At 37.6% G+C, this 17,335-nt stretch overlaps 2 protein-coding genes across 4 annotated transcripts in view; one reads left to right on the forward strand and one right to left on the reverse strand.

Annotated features, from left to right (window-relative positions):
* Positions 1-190, reverse strand: part of ERCC8 (ERCC excision repair 8, CSA ubiquitin ligase complex subunit) — a 37,828-nt gene extending 37,638 nt beyond the window's left edge. The window contains exon 1 of the mRNA XM_085214493.1: positions 33-190. Within this exon, the coding sequence (XP_085070619.1) occupies positions 33-109 (77 nt within the window). The 5' untranslated portion in view covers positions 110-190. The remainder of the gene's footprint in view (positions 1-32) is intronic.
* Positions 191-245: 55 nt separating this feature from the next.
* Positions 246-17,335, forward strand: part of NDUFAF2 (NADH:ubiquinone oxidoreductase complex assembly factor 2) — a 44,069-nt gene continuing 26,979 nt past the window's right edge. The window contains exon 1 of one of the 3 annotated variants that reach the window (XM_085214496.1): positions 246-466. In XM_085214496.1, the coding sequence (XP_085070622.1) occupies positions 340-466 (127 nt within the window). In that variant the 5' untranslated portion in view covers positions 246-339. Of the gene's footprint in view, positions 467-5,523; positions 5,546-17,335 lie in introns of those variants that run through there. The other 2 variants (XM_085214497.1, XM_085214498.1) reach the window with 2 other exon arrangements.

The following is a 17,335-nucleotide window of genomic DNA, read 5'->3' on the forward strand; positions in this document are numbered from 1 at the left end:
CCTCCTCAGCCTTTTCCCCTAGGCCTCACTACCTGCGGGTAGACTCAGCCCGGCGCAGCCGCAAGGGATCGTCGAGCCCGGCCTGACGAGCCGAAATAAACCCCAACATGGTAGAACGATGCCGCCGCTCGGCGCCGCTCCGCCATCTTGGGCCTGTACTGGCCGGGATTGGCTGGAGGTAGGAAGGCTTCCGCCAATCGTGAGCGGTGTTGCTTGCATGTCCGCCAGCGAGCGGGAGGAGCTGACGGAGTAGGGTCACGTGATTGACTCAGCGGGGGCGGAGCTGCCCGCGGGCGGGAGTCGCACGCTGCGTCCGCCGGCGGCGTGCGCGCTGCAGAGATGGGCCGCGCCTGGCAGGCGCTGCGGGCCCTGCGCCTGCGGCTCCTGGGGCCAGAGAAGGAGCTGGTGGGCACCGACCAGTTCGGCAACAAGTACTACCGCGTGCCTCAGTACCAGACCGGCGCAGGTAGGCACGGGATCTCCCCTCGGGTCGCCTCGCCGGGACCCGGATCGAGCGCTGTGGCGCAGCCCGCGGCAGCGCGAGTGATGCGGCGTCCGGGGCGGGGGCTGCAGGGAACGCCGCCCCGCGCTGAGGACACCTCCCCGGGCGGCGGAGGGCAGAGTGGCGCCTCCCGCCCTCGTCCCGAGTTGCGGAGCGGTTGAGAGGGCGGGAAGCGTGCGGCTCCGGAGGGGCGGCGGGCGGCTGCGGGCCGTGACTTGGTTTGAAGAACACCGAGTTTCGGTTTCCAGGAACCTCGGTGTGCTTGCACTGCGTCCTCACATCGTGCTGCGCGGACGCTGCACGGCTCTGCGTCATTTAACGAAAGAGGCGTGTCTGAGGGTGCCTGAGTGCACGTGCTGCAGTGCTTACAGCCATAATACCTCTCGCTGTACAGCCTTTCTTGCCCACTTGCTGTACTAGGTGTGTTCTACATGGTTGCTCCCCATGCAGACCTGTGCCCCGTGGTGCGGTGGATCAGAAGCATAAGGTATGAGGCTGCAGTCCTGCAGGTCGGTGCCCTTCCTGAAGTGCAAGGGCAGGCACACATCTCCCCTTCTGACACAAATAATGTTTCCTGCAGTTCTGCATCTTGGCAGTTCTCTGACTGGCTTTGTTGCATGCCCTTTGAAGGAGTGGCAGTGATATTGAACACGTCTGCTGGACTAGCATCTGGAAGAGTGATAGGAGTGTGTCTTCGTCAGCTATGTGTGATTCCTCTGGGTTACTATGATAGTAGGACAATTCCAAGCTTCCTCTGCTTTTCTTTCAGCTTTTGGTCTTCTCTCTGTTGCAGCTTATGGTGACTTTGAGAAGTGTACAAAAGGATTATAAGGAAAACTGTCTGTATTCTGGACAAATTTGCATTCCAGTTCAGAGGGTTTCATAGAACAGAGTTCACAAACTGAAAAGTTTTATTACTCAGATAATCTTCATCTGTTAGGCTGGGTAGAAAAGGGAGTCGAAACAGCAGCCACAAGAGTCGGAGGAGTAGATACACTGTGATGCTCTATGTCTGTGCTTAATTATCAGTCAAAGCATAGATACCTTGCATTCAAATATAGTGATAGCTGAAAACCAGTGAATTTCAGATTTAATGAGATATGGGAAAGAAATATTTCAGACGATGACAGTGCCAAGTAATGAACAAATATCCTTAAAGAGGTTCATGGTTTCAGACACAGATGAATAGCTCCATTGTATGGTCGTATCTTCTTGCTTACAGAAAGGAGTAGAACCTACAATCAGATTCTTTGTTTATGGTCCTGAAATTATTTTACTGTCAGCCTTATTTATCAGTCAGAGTGACCTGCTTTACCAGAAATACTGGCAGTTTTTTGTAGATATTTGAACTTCTGCAAGTGGCTGTTTCACCATGAAAGCTCACTTCTGAAGCTTTAAGATTAATCTCTGTATTTAGAACTTTATCATAATTGCAGTACCAGTAAGAGAGTAGGAAGATAGGACATTGTTACTGAATTTAACAGGAGCATAGGAGAAATTTTTAAATATACTGAAGAATTGCAGTGGTTCTAAGAATAGGTCATATGTGGTGTCCTTTGAGTTTCTGACTGTTTTTCTTAAAACGTAATTCTTGTGAAGTTAAATGGAGCAATGAGGGCTGGCCCTTATAAACTCGATGATTCCAAGTATGGCTGAAGCTGGTGAAATCTGCATTTTATATATCTTTTAAAGACTCTTGCACATTGTATTTATAGTAGTGATTTATGTGTTACACTGTGGGTTTGCTGAATTATTGTTGTTATTTCTGATTTTTCCTCTGTCTTTGTACTGCACCTGACCTCTTAAAACCATGCAAAACAGACAGCTGCTACTTTTTCTCAAGGCCCAGACCTGGGGCTTGCCTTTGTTTCAGACTGGCAGAGGGATTCTAGCTTCAGCTGGGGTCAAGAACAGAGTATGCAAACAGTATCTTGTGTCTTCATGTGTTCTAAGCAAAAGCTGTCTGCCAGCTTTCTTTTGGTCTGTGCTGATCTTTGATGGAGGTTAGAATAGAATTGCATGGAGCTTGTGATGCAAATAATTGATATCCTGCGTCTTTCAGTTGTTCTTTTCTTTACTCAGTCTTGGTTCTACAGCTCCCTTGAATGCTGAGGCCTTGTCTATGTTAGTGAGGAGCAAAACAGGCAGACCAATGGATCTATGTGGTCAATTTTGAGTTTTCCTCAAGTTTTTCAACATGTGATTCAGAGTTACTTGTTACATTCTGTCTGCTTCTTAGAACTAAATGTCTGCAGTATGTGTAATTCGAAGTTTGCAAGGGGAGGGGAGGAAGAGAGGGAAGAAGTGTAAATGACACACACTTGGCCACCGTAGTGTCTTGGCACCCAGTATCTTGTTACATTTTGAAATGTTTCGAAAGTGAGGATTCCATCTTTAAAATAAACCAACAACAAAACCAACCAACAAACAAGAAAAACCCTAACCAAACCAATAGCAACAATTTGTATGCACAACCTACTTTGAGATCTAAATCGACGTGTGATAAGTAGAGTCAACTGCCTTGAATCAAATCACACTGTTGGTGTAGTCTCAGAAGTATCCTGGATCTGGGATGTCTCAGTGGAAATCAGAATGTAGTCAGCTGACATGGAGACAGCTTCAACTGGTTTCTAGTCAAATGTCTTGCACTCGTAATTTTGACAGTATTTGAATTCTAGGTTATAATATTATTTTTAGTAACTTGAATGTATTTGTGGTATAGGGAATCACTCTGGTTTTCAGCCTTCATTGGCATGCAAAGGTTCTAATTTTAGCAGCTATTTGCATTATTTTGCAAAGGTCTGAAAGTAATGGCAAAAATATGTGCATGAAGAGGGTTTCTTAGTTCTCCTGAGTGAACAGAAAAACATTTGGCAATTTGGAATGGAAAGTAAGGAAAATGTAAGACAGTTCTGAGGCTGCTTGTATTAATTCCTGTGAAAGAGACAAGTGTCAGAAATTCCTAAACTGGAAGAATGAGGAGTTAGTAGATTCAGTAGGAGAAGGCAATGCTAGAAATAGAAAAGAAGTTGGCAAAAAAATTATGAGCTTCGGTACAGGGAAAGGATTCTGAAGGACTCTGAAGGAATGGTTCTGCCCATAGAAATACAAAATAATTAGTGAGATTTAGAGTAGTTAATTTTCTCGAAGTATTCAAATTCAGATGCAGCAGAACTGAAAGCACATTGTGTGATATTTAACAGAAAAGAAAATCATCTTCAGAGAAAAGTCAAACCTTCAACACTTGAATAAGGTAGGGTCATTTGCAGAAAAGGTGACTTATTTAATAACATTATGCAAGTGTTTTTTATTTGTTTTTGTTTTTTTTTCCTACAGGATTAGTTGTAAGTGATGAAAATGGTTAAATATTACAACTGCTTTTTGCTTGTCATGAGACAAACATTCAGCATAGTTCGTTAAATCTGAGATAACTCTTCAATTGCAAGTCATCATTTGGATGTGATAGGAGATGGGTGTGGACAGATGGGTAGTGGATTAATGGCTTATTTCAGTATCACAGACAAGCATTTTTCTAAACAGCCTAGATTTATCAATGTATTTTTTTCTTACTGTATATCTTGCTACAAGTTACTGAACGCTTTAGGTCAGTTTTGTACTTTTTATTTTTTCTAAAGGCTTTTCAGACAACTTACATTTAAACACTTCATTTTCTTAATTTGTATTGTCATTTATTAAAAAGACTCGTAGTTGAAATGAACAATCCATGAAATATTGGCATGTAGGAGTTAGAAGAGTCATTTAACAACAAGAGATGAGTTTAAAAGCTTAAAGCATTTCCCTGTATGAAACAACCAACCAAGGTTAGACTCGGCTTGGAGTTCCAGCTTACCAGGAGTAGCGGGGAGAAGACATGAAATATGTTGTATCTAAGTCTGTATGAGTTACACAAACTTTGCATTAAAGGACATGGGTTGCCTGAGCTTATGATACGATCTGAGCTTTAAGATGGCAGCTGGTTTGTAAGACTCATTTCTCAGTATTCTTGTCAGTACTGAGGCAGAAGTGGCAGAGTTTCTGTGGGAAACCTTTTCATGTGGAATACTTGCTTACGTTCACATAAAAAATCTTTATCTGGGATATAGTTTATTATGAAAAGCCGGAAATGTGCAAATAAGGGAGAATCTGGAAGATTGTAATTACTCAATTACAGGAACTGTGTAGCTTGTCTTGACTTTAATAGAAACATATACATTTTTTAAATGAATAAAAAAAATTCCATTGGGATTAGAGGAATTCTGATTGATCTGTTTTATGTGGTCTGTTACCTTCCTGTGCTTCAGAAGCGTAGAACAGAACTTCTACTATGTTTCAAAATTTGCTGTAAAATACCATAATATATAAAATATGATTTGCTGAAGACTAGATTGAAGCATTCTTGTAACGCTTTATGGAAGGAAAACATCTCCTCTCTAAAGCTTATCTTCTGAGGTTAAAGCTAACACTTTCCGTTTGGCAATTACCTCTCTTGCTAGCAAAAATGAAACCCAAGGAAGAAGCAGTAACAGATCCTGATGGTATGAAGCATGTGTAATGTGATTATAAAGCATTGTAAATAACTATACAGATTATTGGTGCATATAAAAAAACAAGTTCAAACTGGGTTTTTTAAGCATTGGTGGAAAGCTTATATATATGTTTTAGTTAGAGACATCTAATTTTCAGGTTAAGAAGCTCAACATTCGACTTTGGATTAATGACTCCGTTACCAAATGTTGAGGGAATTAATTACTTAGAATATTAAAATAAAAGCACTGAGAAAGTGTTTTCTCCTTTGGGAGTTTTTGTCATATAACATCCAGTCATAGCCGACAGGTTCAGTTTGTCCAGATGGTGGCAACATAGTTTCAGAAACAACTCCTAATCAGAACTCATGAAATAGAGTTTTCCTTTGAGACTACCTAAGGGAAGCTGAGATCTAAAATAACTGTATGTGTATGTGTACAGAAATTAAACTTGCATTGCAGACTACCAGCTTTGAGGAGAGTAATTCTGGAATGACAAAGTAGCTTTTCAGTATGCCTGGTATGTTATGTAGCAAAGCAATTACACTGCGAAGAGCTTACTGCAGATTATAAAAACATTAATATTTGAAAAACAGTGTTTGGGTGCTGTGATACGTTTTTTCCCTTCAGCTGCCAGCAGTGAGTTGACAACACGCATGGTATGTTCAGCTTACCAACTTTAAAACCACAAATGACAGTAAGTAATAATATGTATCTGCAGTAACTTGCTTGTTGTGTGTTGCCATGCCTGGCTATGATTTTTGGTGCATGCACTGATACTATACAAAGATGCTGACCGTGTTGATTTTGCCTGCTGGCATTAAGTTTTATATGCTGTACATTTGTTACTTTTAATTATTCAGGCTTTGATTTGAGAGCCTGTATTCACTCATGCTCTGTGTATGTTACTATTTTTGTCTGGTCTTTTTTTTTTTTTTTTTAATATCTGGAGGCCAAAAACAAGAATTGAACACAAAGGAAGTTAAAATATATTTCTACTAACTTTTTCTTTTTGTATATGTAAAAATGTTTTCAATAACTGGTTCAATCTGAGATGGTTTTAACAATCACTTTGACTTAGATAGCAGCCACCTGCAGGATTGTAAACAGCAGCCCTTCTGGTAGCTGCGAAGAATATATTTCAGTGAAGTCACTTTAATGGTTGTTGCAAACGGGTTTGTCTAGATGTATCTTTTCTATGTGTTAAAATAACTGTAGAGTACTTGTACTGACTTGCTTGCATTTTGTTTTCCTAACCATGTAATTAAAAGCAGTATGACTCACCAATACATTATTCCACTGTGTGTTAGTACAGGTGAGCCTGTTGTGAGTCCAAAGTGGCAGGAAAAAGCATCTGTCTGATGGCTTTTTGTTGCTTTCCTTTGAAACCATTAGCAGCCTTGACCACATTTCATCATTGGAACTTAATCACTGCAGAAATATGAATGTGTAGTAAACATGATCTGCATAGAGGTCTAGGGTTTGGAATTATATTAGTAAGCTTAGAGCAAGTTAATGTACAGCAGAGACTTGAAGTGTATCTAGCTACTATAGGAAATGTTTTACTAGCATCTCTGTTTAACAAATTTCTACTCAATTGTATGAGTTTGAGTATAATTACTGTTGAGCTTATAATTATTGTCCAAATGCTTTGTTAATTTTGATTGTCTCATCAAAATGTTTGATGCCCACTCTTGCTGGTAGTTTATCTGGCATATTCTTTTTTAGAATATAGTTGTTTATTACTGTGAAGTAAGATTAGGAGGAACATTAAAACACTTAAAAAGTGAACAGGCTGTAGCATTATTTTTAAGAAGTAGTAGATATAATAAAAAGGGCAAAAAATAGAACAAGAGTGCAGTTGAGAAGCTGCAGTAAAAGGGAAGTGAAATAAAAGGAGCTGAGGAAGGCTGGCATACTACTCAGTGAGCCACTGCAACCTTCTTAGTTTCTTCTGAAGAATGGCGAAGGTGGTAAGGAGTTGGGTTTGATTTCTGCTTTGTGCAGTAAGCTTTTTGTGTGTTTTTGTTTGTTTGTTTTTGTTTTTTTGTGGACCTATAAAGTACCAAATTAGATTAGGAATTGGACAGGAATAGGATTGAGTGGCAAAATCTGTGGCTTATGGTAGAATTGTGTTCGAACAAATGTGTCGAGGAGCAAGGTATTAAAGAGATGCTTCTTTTGCTCATTTGAGCAAACATTAAGAATTTTTTTTTTTTTAAGAAGCAAGGTGTTGGGAAAGTACAGCTTACAGTAGCTGTGTGTGTGTGTGGGGGAAAACAACACAATTTAAAAAATAGTTTAAACTTCAAATGAACTAATATTCTGGAAGATATAAAAAACAAAAGAAGTTTGTCCTGGTGTTAATAACGTCAGATTATGGAACTGAGTTTTTCAGTTACAGTGATAAGACCTTAATCAGTGGTAGTAATACATATCTCTCTATTTGTAGTTAGTTAGAAAATATTAGTTAATGAACAAGGGCTTGATTAGGGCCAAACCCCCATGTGTTACCTCTTTTACTACATCTGATTAAAAAAACAAACAAACAAAAAAAACCAACCAAACAAACAAACAAAAAAAACTTGGGACATTTTTTCTCAAATACATGGGTTCTTTTGAAGTCCTTGACAAAACTTCTGCTGTCTTGCAGAACTTTACCGTTCTTTTTGCCATTGTGGGATAGTTACTGAAAGAGAAGTTCTGTATGTAAATATTTAATTTAATACATGTGGCACATATTGGAGTTTAAATTATAAAAACAAATTATAAATAGTTGACTTGAGCAATATGATAGAAATGTTGCATTCTGAAATTTCCAAACATAAATGTAATGGTTTTGTGAGAAACTACTTAGCTATACTAATAGAAAAGAGCTAAAAATCCAAGTTTATTTCTGTGGTACAGTAAATCTCCAGAGAGCTAGCAGAAAAAAAAGTATTTGTCAAATAAAACCAAACTGGAATGGTCCTTCATGGGGCTGCTTATGCTTGCCTTTTTATCCTGTCCTCTCCCACTCTTGGTGCAATTGCTTTTGCAAGCTCATACTGGGTCCTTCTTTTGTCTAACCAGGACGCTTTCTTTTGGGAGGAGGAGTAGTCACCTGCTCTGGTCAATGGCACAGACAGTACAAGTACCTCAGCGTAAGGGAGCAAAAAACATCAAGTGGTGAGAACAAGACAGGTTTGCTACTTTGAGTAGCAGCTCTAGCTGAAATGCTAGCTGATCTGCTTGCTATTCCAAATTCACTTGGGATAATTATAATAATTCTAAAGAACGAGGGCTGCACTGTTCATTTTTGCCTATCTATGAAAGTGGAGGTTTGCAAGGTACTCATTTTTTTTTTCCTTCTTTGCTCATATTTGTAAAAGCATTGAGAATGGCTATCTTACTGCACAAAGCCAAATTCTGAATTGACCCTCTTGTGGTGATGATTACGAAGGAGTCAAGGCAGCAGTTCTAGAAATAAGTTGTGGTTATTGTCTCATCTCTCTGTGATAATGTTTTAAAAATTCAGTGTAGTGTCAATTCTGTATCTAGGTAAGAATTACTTCAGATGAAATAGAAATACCTGTTTTTGCTATTAAAATATACTTGGTATTGTAATGTGGGTATTTCGTAATTTAAAAAAAGAGAGTTTCAATCCTGAATTGAGAAACATGAATACAGGACCAACAGCAATTTATTCTAATGAACAAATTATGAAGTTACTTCAGGGTCATGTATTGTGATTTCCTAGATTGTTCTTGCAATAGTTAATTGGGAATGTGATAGTTTATGAAATCAGCTGTTTTTGTGAAATTTCTGTCGTCTCTGATAAAAGACACATCTGCTTTTAAGCAGTTTCTGAGCTGGAGCTGGAAAATGGACACTTTCTGGTTTTGAGTCTGACCCAGATATGTAGTAGTATTGGATAAATTCTAGAAAATTGGAGCCAGGATCTCTAGTGAACCTGAAGATGATGAAGTGAGATTTGCTCAGCTATCTGCATTACAGCTTCCTACAGCTGAAAGGGAGAGATCTTGTTCGTTCCTTACCCTGTGTCTCACAAGCTAGCTGTGGCACTTGCAAGCCTTGTTGCAGAGCTAATTTAACTCATTGTTTTTATAGGATTATATGCAAGATTCTGATTTTTGTTTCGTATTCGAACAAAATGTAGATTGGTAGCAAGGTAGGAAGATATGGTATGATTTGTTACAGTCACAGATTTTTGGCATATATTAAACATATATGGAAGAAGTCATTTTAAACATCCCACCAAGAGAGAAGATTGTCAAACTGTAATGTCAGTGGAACCTCTACTAATACTGTACTTCCTTCCCCTCAAATGTACTGTAAGTCTGCATGGTCTGTGCAGGTCCTGTGCAATGTTTCTGAGCAGCTCCTCTTAGATGGCTCCTGGACAGGGCTTTCTTCTGAGTTGTGGAAGGAGGCTCAGTCTGTTTTGAGGTCAAATTGACTTCTAGATTTTTGGAACCATGGCATTTCAAAGTGTGACTGACTGTGCTCTAAAGCAGGAATGTAGGCAGTCTGTCAGTTACGAGTAGTTGTCTGGTTTCTGCTGTTCCAAGAGCAACAGCGCAATCCATTACTCTTACCTAATCTGTGTCCTGGCTATTGTATGTTTAGTATTTTGCTTTATTATCGTACCAGCTGGTGAGCAGGCAGTTTAAGTAAAGAACGCACATAGGTCACAGATGCATCGTGTAGTCAGTTGCATCTACTCTGTAGAGGAAGGGAAGGAGCTTCACCAGCAACAGGTCCTGAACTCCCTCCTGAGTGATGGCTCTGCATTTGGCTGTCTGGCCAAGTTTGTCTCTAAGCTTTGTTGAGTGTATGTGCAAATATGTAGTAAGCTTTTGTTTGAAGAGTAATTATCAGAATATCTTGTAGTAATGCATTTGAAAATTGTTAAAATATGTAATATATGTATAATAAGAATATCTTGTGATCATTAAAAGAGTTTACAAAAACTCTGGATTGAATTTTGTCACATGGTTGCATAGCTGTTAATATTACTAGTTTACGCAGAAATCATCTCATTGCAACCAGTATTCTTTTGGGGGAGGGATGAGGAAGGAACATAACTGCATGTTGTACCTGAGGGAAGATGGATATCTAAGATAATGTCCTAAAGATACATCTGAAGAATGATCTAAGTTCTGTCTGGAGGCCCGCTGCAGTGAAAATCATAGTGCAGTGAATTGTGGACCATATCATGAAGATCATTTGGAGCCTACAATTGCGCTTAACTGAATTTACTTTCCACCTTGCACCCACTCTGATAATGGGAAGAATGAATCAAATGGTGGTGAAATAAGAAACTATTAGTGATTTATGTTTTTTTCCTTGATTGAGTTTGTCAGTCTGTTCTGATGGAAAAACTGCTATTCTGAATGTTTTTTTTTTTTCTCTCAAAACATTTAAAAAAATCATATGCAACTTGAAAAAGTTAACTGGAATTGCTCTGGCTTAAGAGTTTGGAATGTTAAAATGTTTGAATATGTGTTAATTGATCATTTCAGACTCTGCTTTCAAACATTCATATACTTGCCTCACCGCTGGAATACATTCAGTAGTCCCTGACTTGTAGAAAATTTTTACAGCTTGCTTGCTTATCTTTAAACGTGTTATAGAAATGCTCTCACAAAGCTACATTACCTCTGATAGTTGAAATAAAAGAGCTGTTGATTAAAATCACATTCTGGCCTCTTTGGAGCTGAAGGAGATTGTGTTCCCTTCCTCATTTGTTCTTGGATCATTGTAGATGCATTACCCTTGGTGCAAAGAGTTCATGAAAGAAATCTTTTTGTAGTAGTAAGGGATGGCATAACTTGAAGTACTAACGCAGCTTACTAAAGGTATTTGGGGAATTAATTGTAATTGAATCATGTAAACTAGAAGAAATTAAATTCATTATTGTAATTGGAGCACAGTAGAATCCAAAGGCAATTCTGTGTGATGCTTTGTTCTGTGTTGATCTATAGAGTGCAAATTCAAGCCCTCTTTCTAGTTGGGTGTGGAGAGGAAATAATTCTTGCTTTCTTTACTTTGAAATGTTTTTGTTATTCCTCAATTGGAGGGCAAGGCATAGCTTCACAGACTGGATTCCTGGCTGTGTAGGCAGAATAGATTTACTGAAGTGTTTAGACAAAATACTGTTAGGCATTACATAATGCTAAAATTACAGGTCACTTGTTCTCTATTGATCAGGTGTGGATTTATACAGGTTGCTAAGTGGATTATAGACATCTATAATGTTAGACTGATATTGCTCCATGTAATGCAGCTGGAGTGATGATTTCTGCTCACTGTTTCTGCCAGTCCTGTTTACTGTGATAGTGCCTGTATGTCTTCCTTGGAGTATTAATGGTGTTAGGAAATCTTGAGTATTTTTTCTTCCTTACTGTGTTTTCACAATCTGTAGAGAGCTTTTTGGTTTCTCATTCCACCAAATACTAAATGCAAGATCAAGTACTGGGTTCTGCACTTTGGTCACAACTTCAGGCAATGCTGGTAGCAGCTGTTGGAAAAATTCCCACAAATCCTATTTAGTTAGCACTGGAGCTTACTAGCTCATCTTGCTGTTCAGAATGCTGACACAGCAGAAAAAGCTGGAAGTCAGTGAAGTTACACAAGAGAGGGAAATGTAACCATAGCAAGAAAGATTTGTGATTTTTTTTCTGTTGTTTGTTTTGAGTGCAGTATTGTTGACATATTTTAGGATAAGTGTCATGAAAGACTAATTGTACGTTGGAAATAAGGTAACAAGATAAAGACTTGGATCAGATTTTCTTTTGTAATGGTTATAGTTAAAAATAAGCATTTTAGAGAGCATGAAAAGTACTTTTGAATGGTAGCTTAAATGTTGGGCAGTGATAGATTTTTAGGATTCAGTCCATTTATAACTGTCATTTAAAGCAATCTAATCAGAGAGGAAGAGAACAGAACTGTACTTGCAGTAGAGATTATGGAGAGCCTTAACCCTGCAGAGATCTTCCTACCCATCCCCAAAGGTGGAACTGAAGCCTCTTCTCCTGCTTAACTAGTGATAGGATGAGAGGAATGGTCTCAAGTTGCACCAGGAGAAGTTCAGGATGGATGCTGGGAAAAATTTCATCTCCAGAAGAGTGGTCAGGTACTAGAACAGGCTGCCTGGAGAGGTGGTTGAGTTACTGTCCATGAAAGCATTAAAGAAACATGTAGACATAGTACTAAGGAAGATAGTTCAGTGGTGGTGAGTGGGCGGTTGGACTGGATGATCTTAGAGATCTTTTCCTATCTTGGTGATTCTGTGTTACCTCAAAAGAAGTGAGGAAAGGAGAGGATTCTACTTAGATACGGTGAGATGTTGTTTGTTCTTGATTCTGACAGTGACACAGTCATTTGCTGACTTGATATTTGTACCCTTATTGAAAATGTGCCTATATTTTAAAATTGTTACCTTGTATTAAGCATTTAAGCTTGAGTATTTCCATATACGTCCATATTACTAGGTTATTTAACTCATTTAATTGTAATAATATAATCATGGAATGTCTTGGATTGGAATGGACCTTAAAGATTATCTATTTCCAACCCCTCAGCGTATGAAAGCATTTTATTTAGCCTGCGATGGCCTTGATTTTAGGAATGTTGTATGATATTGCAGAATTGCATATATGAAATATATCTGTGTACTACATTCTGAATTATGCAAGATAAAACTAAATTTAAACTGAGTGATCAAAAAAATGGCAAATCACGATGGATAAACACACTTAGAATGGATTCCTAGTGCCTGTGCTTTGTAAATATTGTAATAAGCACTATTGGTGGTGTTTCTCTAGATACTTTGCCAAATATACACAGATTTTCTTGTTATACTTCCTGTCCTTTTTGGCAACCTCCATAGATAAATATAATGAAATAGTGCAATATTCCTGAAACTGTTAGAATGAAAGCTATTATGATACATTCAGTAATTGTCATTTTTACTATCCACTCTACGAGACAGAATCTGTAAGTGCTAAAATCTGTGACTAGAAACGCTGTGTGTTAGAGAACATCTGCTTCACTGTGCGAATGACTGACATTAAAGAATAGGTTAAGGTGTCCTTTTGTCTTACTGATAAAACTAATAAATATTTGACTGTGAAATTGAAATAAAGTCTGAGCAATATTTGGTCTTGGATGTTGTGATTCCATGAAGCAAAAAGAGATCTACTGAAATAATATTTAGGGATGTTTTTATTATTTTTTTTGTCAAGCTGGTTATGGAATTTGTGTTCTAATAACCAGTTTATGTGGACCAGTTTAACGAGCATGGTCTGAAAGAAAGCCCAAGTCTTCTCTGAGGAAGTTGCCCTACTGATCTGCTTATTTTCCTCGGCATTAAAATTTCACCTAACTAGCATGTGACCCCTTACCAGCTGCAAGCCAGCTTTCTTACCTTGGGCTAGTTGTTGAAATAAACCTGCTTTTTGACAGAATAGTTCTCTCACTGTTTCATTTGTTGCTGTTGTTTAGTTGGTTTTTTTTTGTTTTTTTTTTTTTTTTTTTTTGTTTGGTTGGTTGTTTTTTTAAATTCAACAAATCATAGTTAAGGTTAAGAAACCATTTACAGAATTTGTAAGGATAAGCTAGTTTCCTGAGTTTGGAAGTATATTCAAGTCATCGGTAAATCCAGTTCATGTAAGAGGATGCAGTGAAGGTCACCTGACACGTGCAGGAGAGGCTTCACCAAATTAATGCTTCAGTTGGAAAAAAGTACTAAGGTCTCATTAACAATATTCAGCAAGGGAGTTATTCTGTAGCTGCCCACTTTTAGCTTGTTTTCCTTGTTCTAAAAATAAACTTTAAATTTTGTGTATACAAAAGCAGGTGCCCCATTGAATTCTTGTGTGAATTGAATAACAGGCCTTTGTTTTGGGAGATAGCATTTTTATTGAAACATCTCAAACAAAATCATAATTTCTAGTGTTGGTGATATACAGTTTAGTATTTCCTCCCAGCCGCTGGCCTCAGCACATGCATTCATCTCAGGAGAGGAGAAAACAAATAGAAGGTAGGTAGTCCTTAGCAAATAAATGTATACGTTGTTTTTATTAGGGAGTTTCTCACTGGAATGGTATTCCTTTATATGGAAAGGAAATGAGAAGGATATGTAATAACTGGATTATTTAATCTGCTTGCAAATTGGCAAAGTAGTATTGTTTTAAATATTTCGTGGTAATGTCTACAGAAGAGAGAAACAAGTATTCTTTTAAAGTGGAAGAATATTTGGGTTGCTATTTTACAATGGGTAGGCTGTGTGTGCTTTTTAAACTGCAGTACTAGAATGAGAAATCTTATTTTGCTTTACTGCATTAAAAGAAAACTGTACAAAATTATACTAATAGCTTCAGTCATAGATATTTACTTATGTGTTTTCCTTTTTTCCTTCAGCAGTTAATGTGAAGATTTAGAAGAAGCAATCTTTCACTGCAAAGTGAATTCTTCCTCCTTGAATATTTGACAATTTTGACACTGGGAAATTGTTTTAAGTTTTACTGCAGCCAATTTCTGATTTATTTATTTTTTTATCAATGCAAAATACTCCAAAATGAATAGAGTTCACAGAGCTGATTTGAGAAGCCTTTCGAAAATACAGAAGGCCTTCCTATTTTATTCTATAACTAAAAGGAATAGAAAAAGAGATTTGATTTTTTTTATATAATAGGTTTTTTAAACAAGCTATTTTCCATGGGTTATTTAACCCTTTCAGTGACAGTGAGAATGAGGAGAAAAATGATCTGTCTCAAGCTTATAGGCTCTGTATCTGGGTTAGCTCTGTTTTAGTGCAGCTCAAATTCTAACATGAGAAAATTGCAGAAATTTACAATTCAAAGTATGCTTCATCAGGAAGAAATCCACAGATTGTTTTGACACTCAGTTGGAAATTCAGCATGAAGATGGACGTCTCATGAAATTTGCAGCTGCTGATAGAATTTTGATTTCCATAAAGGCCATCAACATTAGCAGCCTGCGGGGGAAGTGAAGGAAAAAGTGACAAAAATTGTGGGGCTGGCATTTTTTTCCTTAGCCTTATACTAGCAAATTACTTGTAATAAGGACCTACACTCACCGGGATTAAAGAAAAATACGGGTAGCCAGAAGAAAATGATATCTCGGTTTAATTGATTTGAACTAAAAAATGATACTTAAATGTACATTTACTAATCTGTATGGTATGTAAAATTCTGCTAAAAATCAAAAGTATCCGTAAGTGGAAAAATAAGACTCTTACTGGTAATTACAGAACGTATCATATAGGTAATTTGATTTTATAATAGATTCCAGGATTGAGAATGAATGATAACAAAATGTGCAAAAGTAGATCATCTCTATTAGGGGTGGAAATCTCTTCAACGCACATTTGCTCCATCGCATTCATAGACACACACACAGACATATGAGAGGCTATGCAAGACCTGAATTTGTTTTTGAGTAAGAAGTTTTTGTTATGTTGGTCATTTAAAAAGCAAGTATGCATTTGCAAAAACAAGTTGAGGTTGTCAAAACAATTAGTAAGAAAGGATGTTGAGACAAATGTCATAATATAATTGAACAGATGTATCTTCTGTAAATAAACTTTTGTGTCTTGCTTTCTCTTTGTGTTTCCATTGAAGCAGATGGGTGGGGAAAATTTTTAAATGTTGTAGTACCTCCTTTTTAGTAGAAACACTATCATAATTGTTATCATCTTTGAGAGATTACAACTTCCTCAATAGCTATGTTTCAAAATACCTGTGCTTTAAAGGACTACAGCAAACGTGAATGTTAAAGTATTCATTTTTCATCTCAGTGCATTGAGTACTGCACATGTAACTTCCAGTGCACAGTGAGGCTGCTATATCCACCCAGTTCTATTCATAAGCCTTTTCCTTATAGTTAGTGATCTGTACCTGCATCATCCAGCAGTTTCATCATGTCTTGCAAGCTAAGCAGTATCAATGATAATAATTCTGAGATCAGTAGACGTGTAAATATTTCAGGAACTGATATGGGAGTTTTTTGTAGGTGATATCGTTTCTTTAGAACCAAGGACAAATGCAAATCAGGATACAACCTGGAGAGTCTTCTGCTACTATATGACTTATTATGGGAAGGTTGTTTGTGTTTTTTTTTTTTTCTTTTTTTTTTGTATTAGTTGTTTTTAAGTATCTTCAAGCTGTATTCAGTGCTTACTTCTTGCACTGAGTTTCACTTGAACATGTTGAAAAACTGCTTTTTCACTTGCTTTCCTCAGGAGCTGCGTGGTTTCTCTTGTTTCATGTGCTTTAGAATGATGAAACACAGGTTGTGTATAGTCATAACATCAGTACAGCTTCTTAGCATGTTGAGATATTTATGAATAAAGAAGTTGTGTGACATCTCAGTATACAAACATGAGGATTACATACCTTAGCTTCTCAAATCAGAAAGGAGTGTGTTGGAATTCTAATGAGATTAATTTGATAACTTTGCAGTAATAAGAATCTCTGTGAACATCATTATTTCTATGAGTTTACATTTTAGAGATTAAGTTAGGAAAGTGTAGTAACACAACTGTATTTTTAGTCTTACTTGTAAAAATTAAAATACGATTTAGGAACATAGAAACCTTTGAAAAGTACCTGAAAAGATCCTGAACTGTCGAACACTTCTATAAAGGTTTTTAGAAGCTATGTGAGTATAAAATTTGCGTGAGTGTAAAGCTCATGGACCTCTGCTGGTTACCCCAAAATTTATTTAGTGAGTCTAACTGGGAAAGTAGAAAAACTGACCAGAGAGGACTGCATGGTGCTTCTTTTGTGCACATTTGTTTTCCTGACATGCCAGGTGACCATGGAAACTCCCAAATTTGGAGGAGATGAAATTCCGGGTTGATTCATTTCAAAATGTTTTTTGGTTTTCAGCTAGATTTTCCCTATTCCACTCCTCTCTTCTAGTGTTCTAAATAGTTCTGAAAGAGAATGAGACATTGTTGCAATACATTATTTTTTGTAAAACTTTTCTTCTTTCTTCCCTGCTTGCACCACTTTTGACCTGATCAGTCAGTTAAAATGATGTTTTTCCCTTCTGTATGAGTATTATTGGAAAACTCATTCAGTAATGAGTGTAATGGAGACAGTTAAGCATAAAGACGCAGACTTCTGAAGCAGAGTTTAAAAAGTAGTTTTAGCAGTAGTGTAAGCAGTATAAAGCAAGAATTAATTCAAACATATTTTTTTTTTAAAGCTTTTAAAGGATTCTGTGTTATGAGTCTTAGCCCACTAAGAGACTGTACTTTTTAGGAAGTATTATTTGA

Source organism: Meleagris gallopavo, chromosome Z, assembly GCF_905368555.1.
Source record: "Meleagris gallopavo chromosome Z, MGAL_WU_HG_1.1, whole genome shotgun sequence".
NCBI lineage: Eukaryota > Metazoa > Chordata > Aves > Galliformes > Phasianidae > Meleagris > Meleagris gallopavo.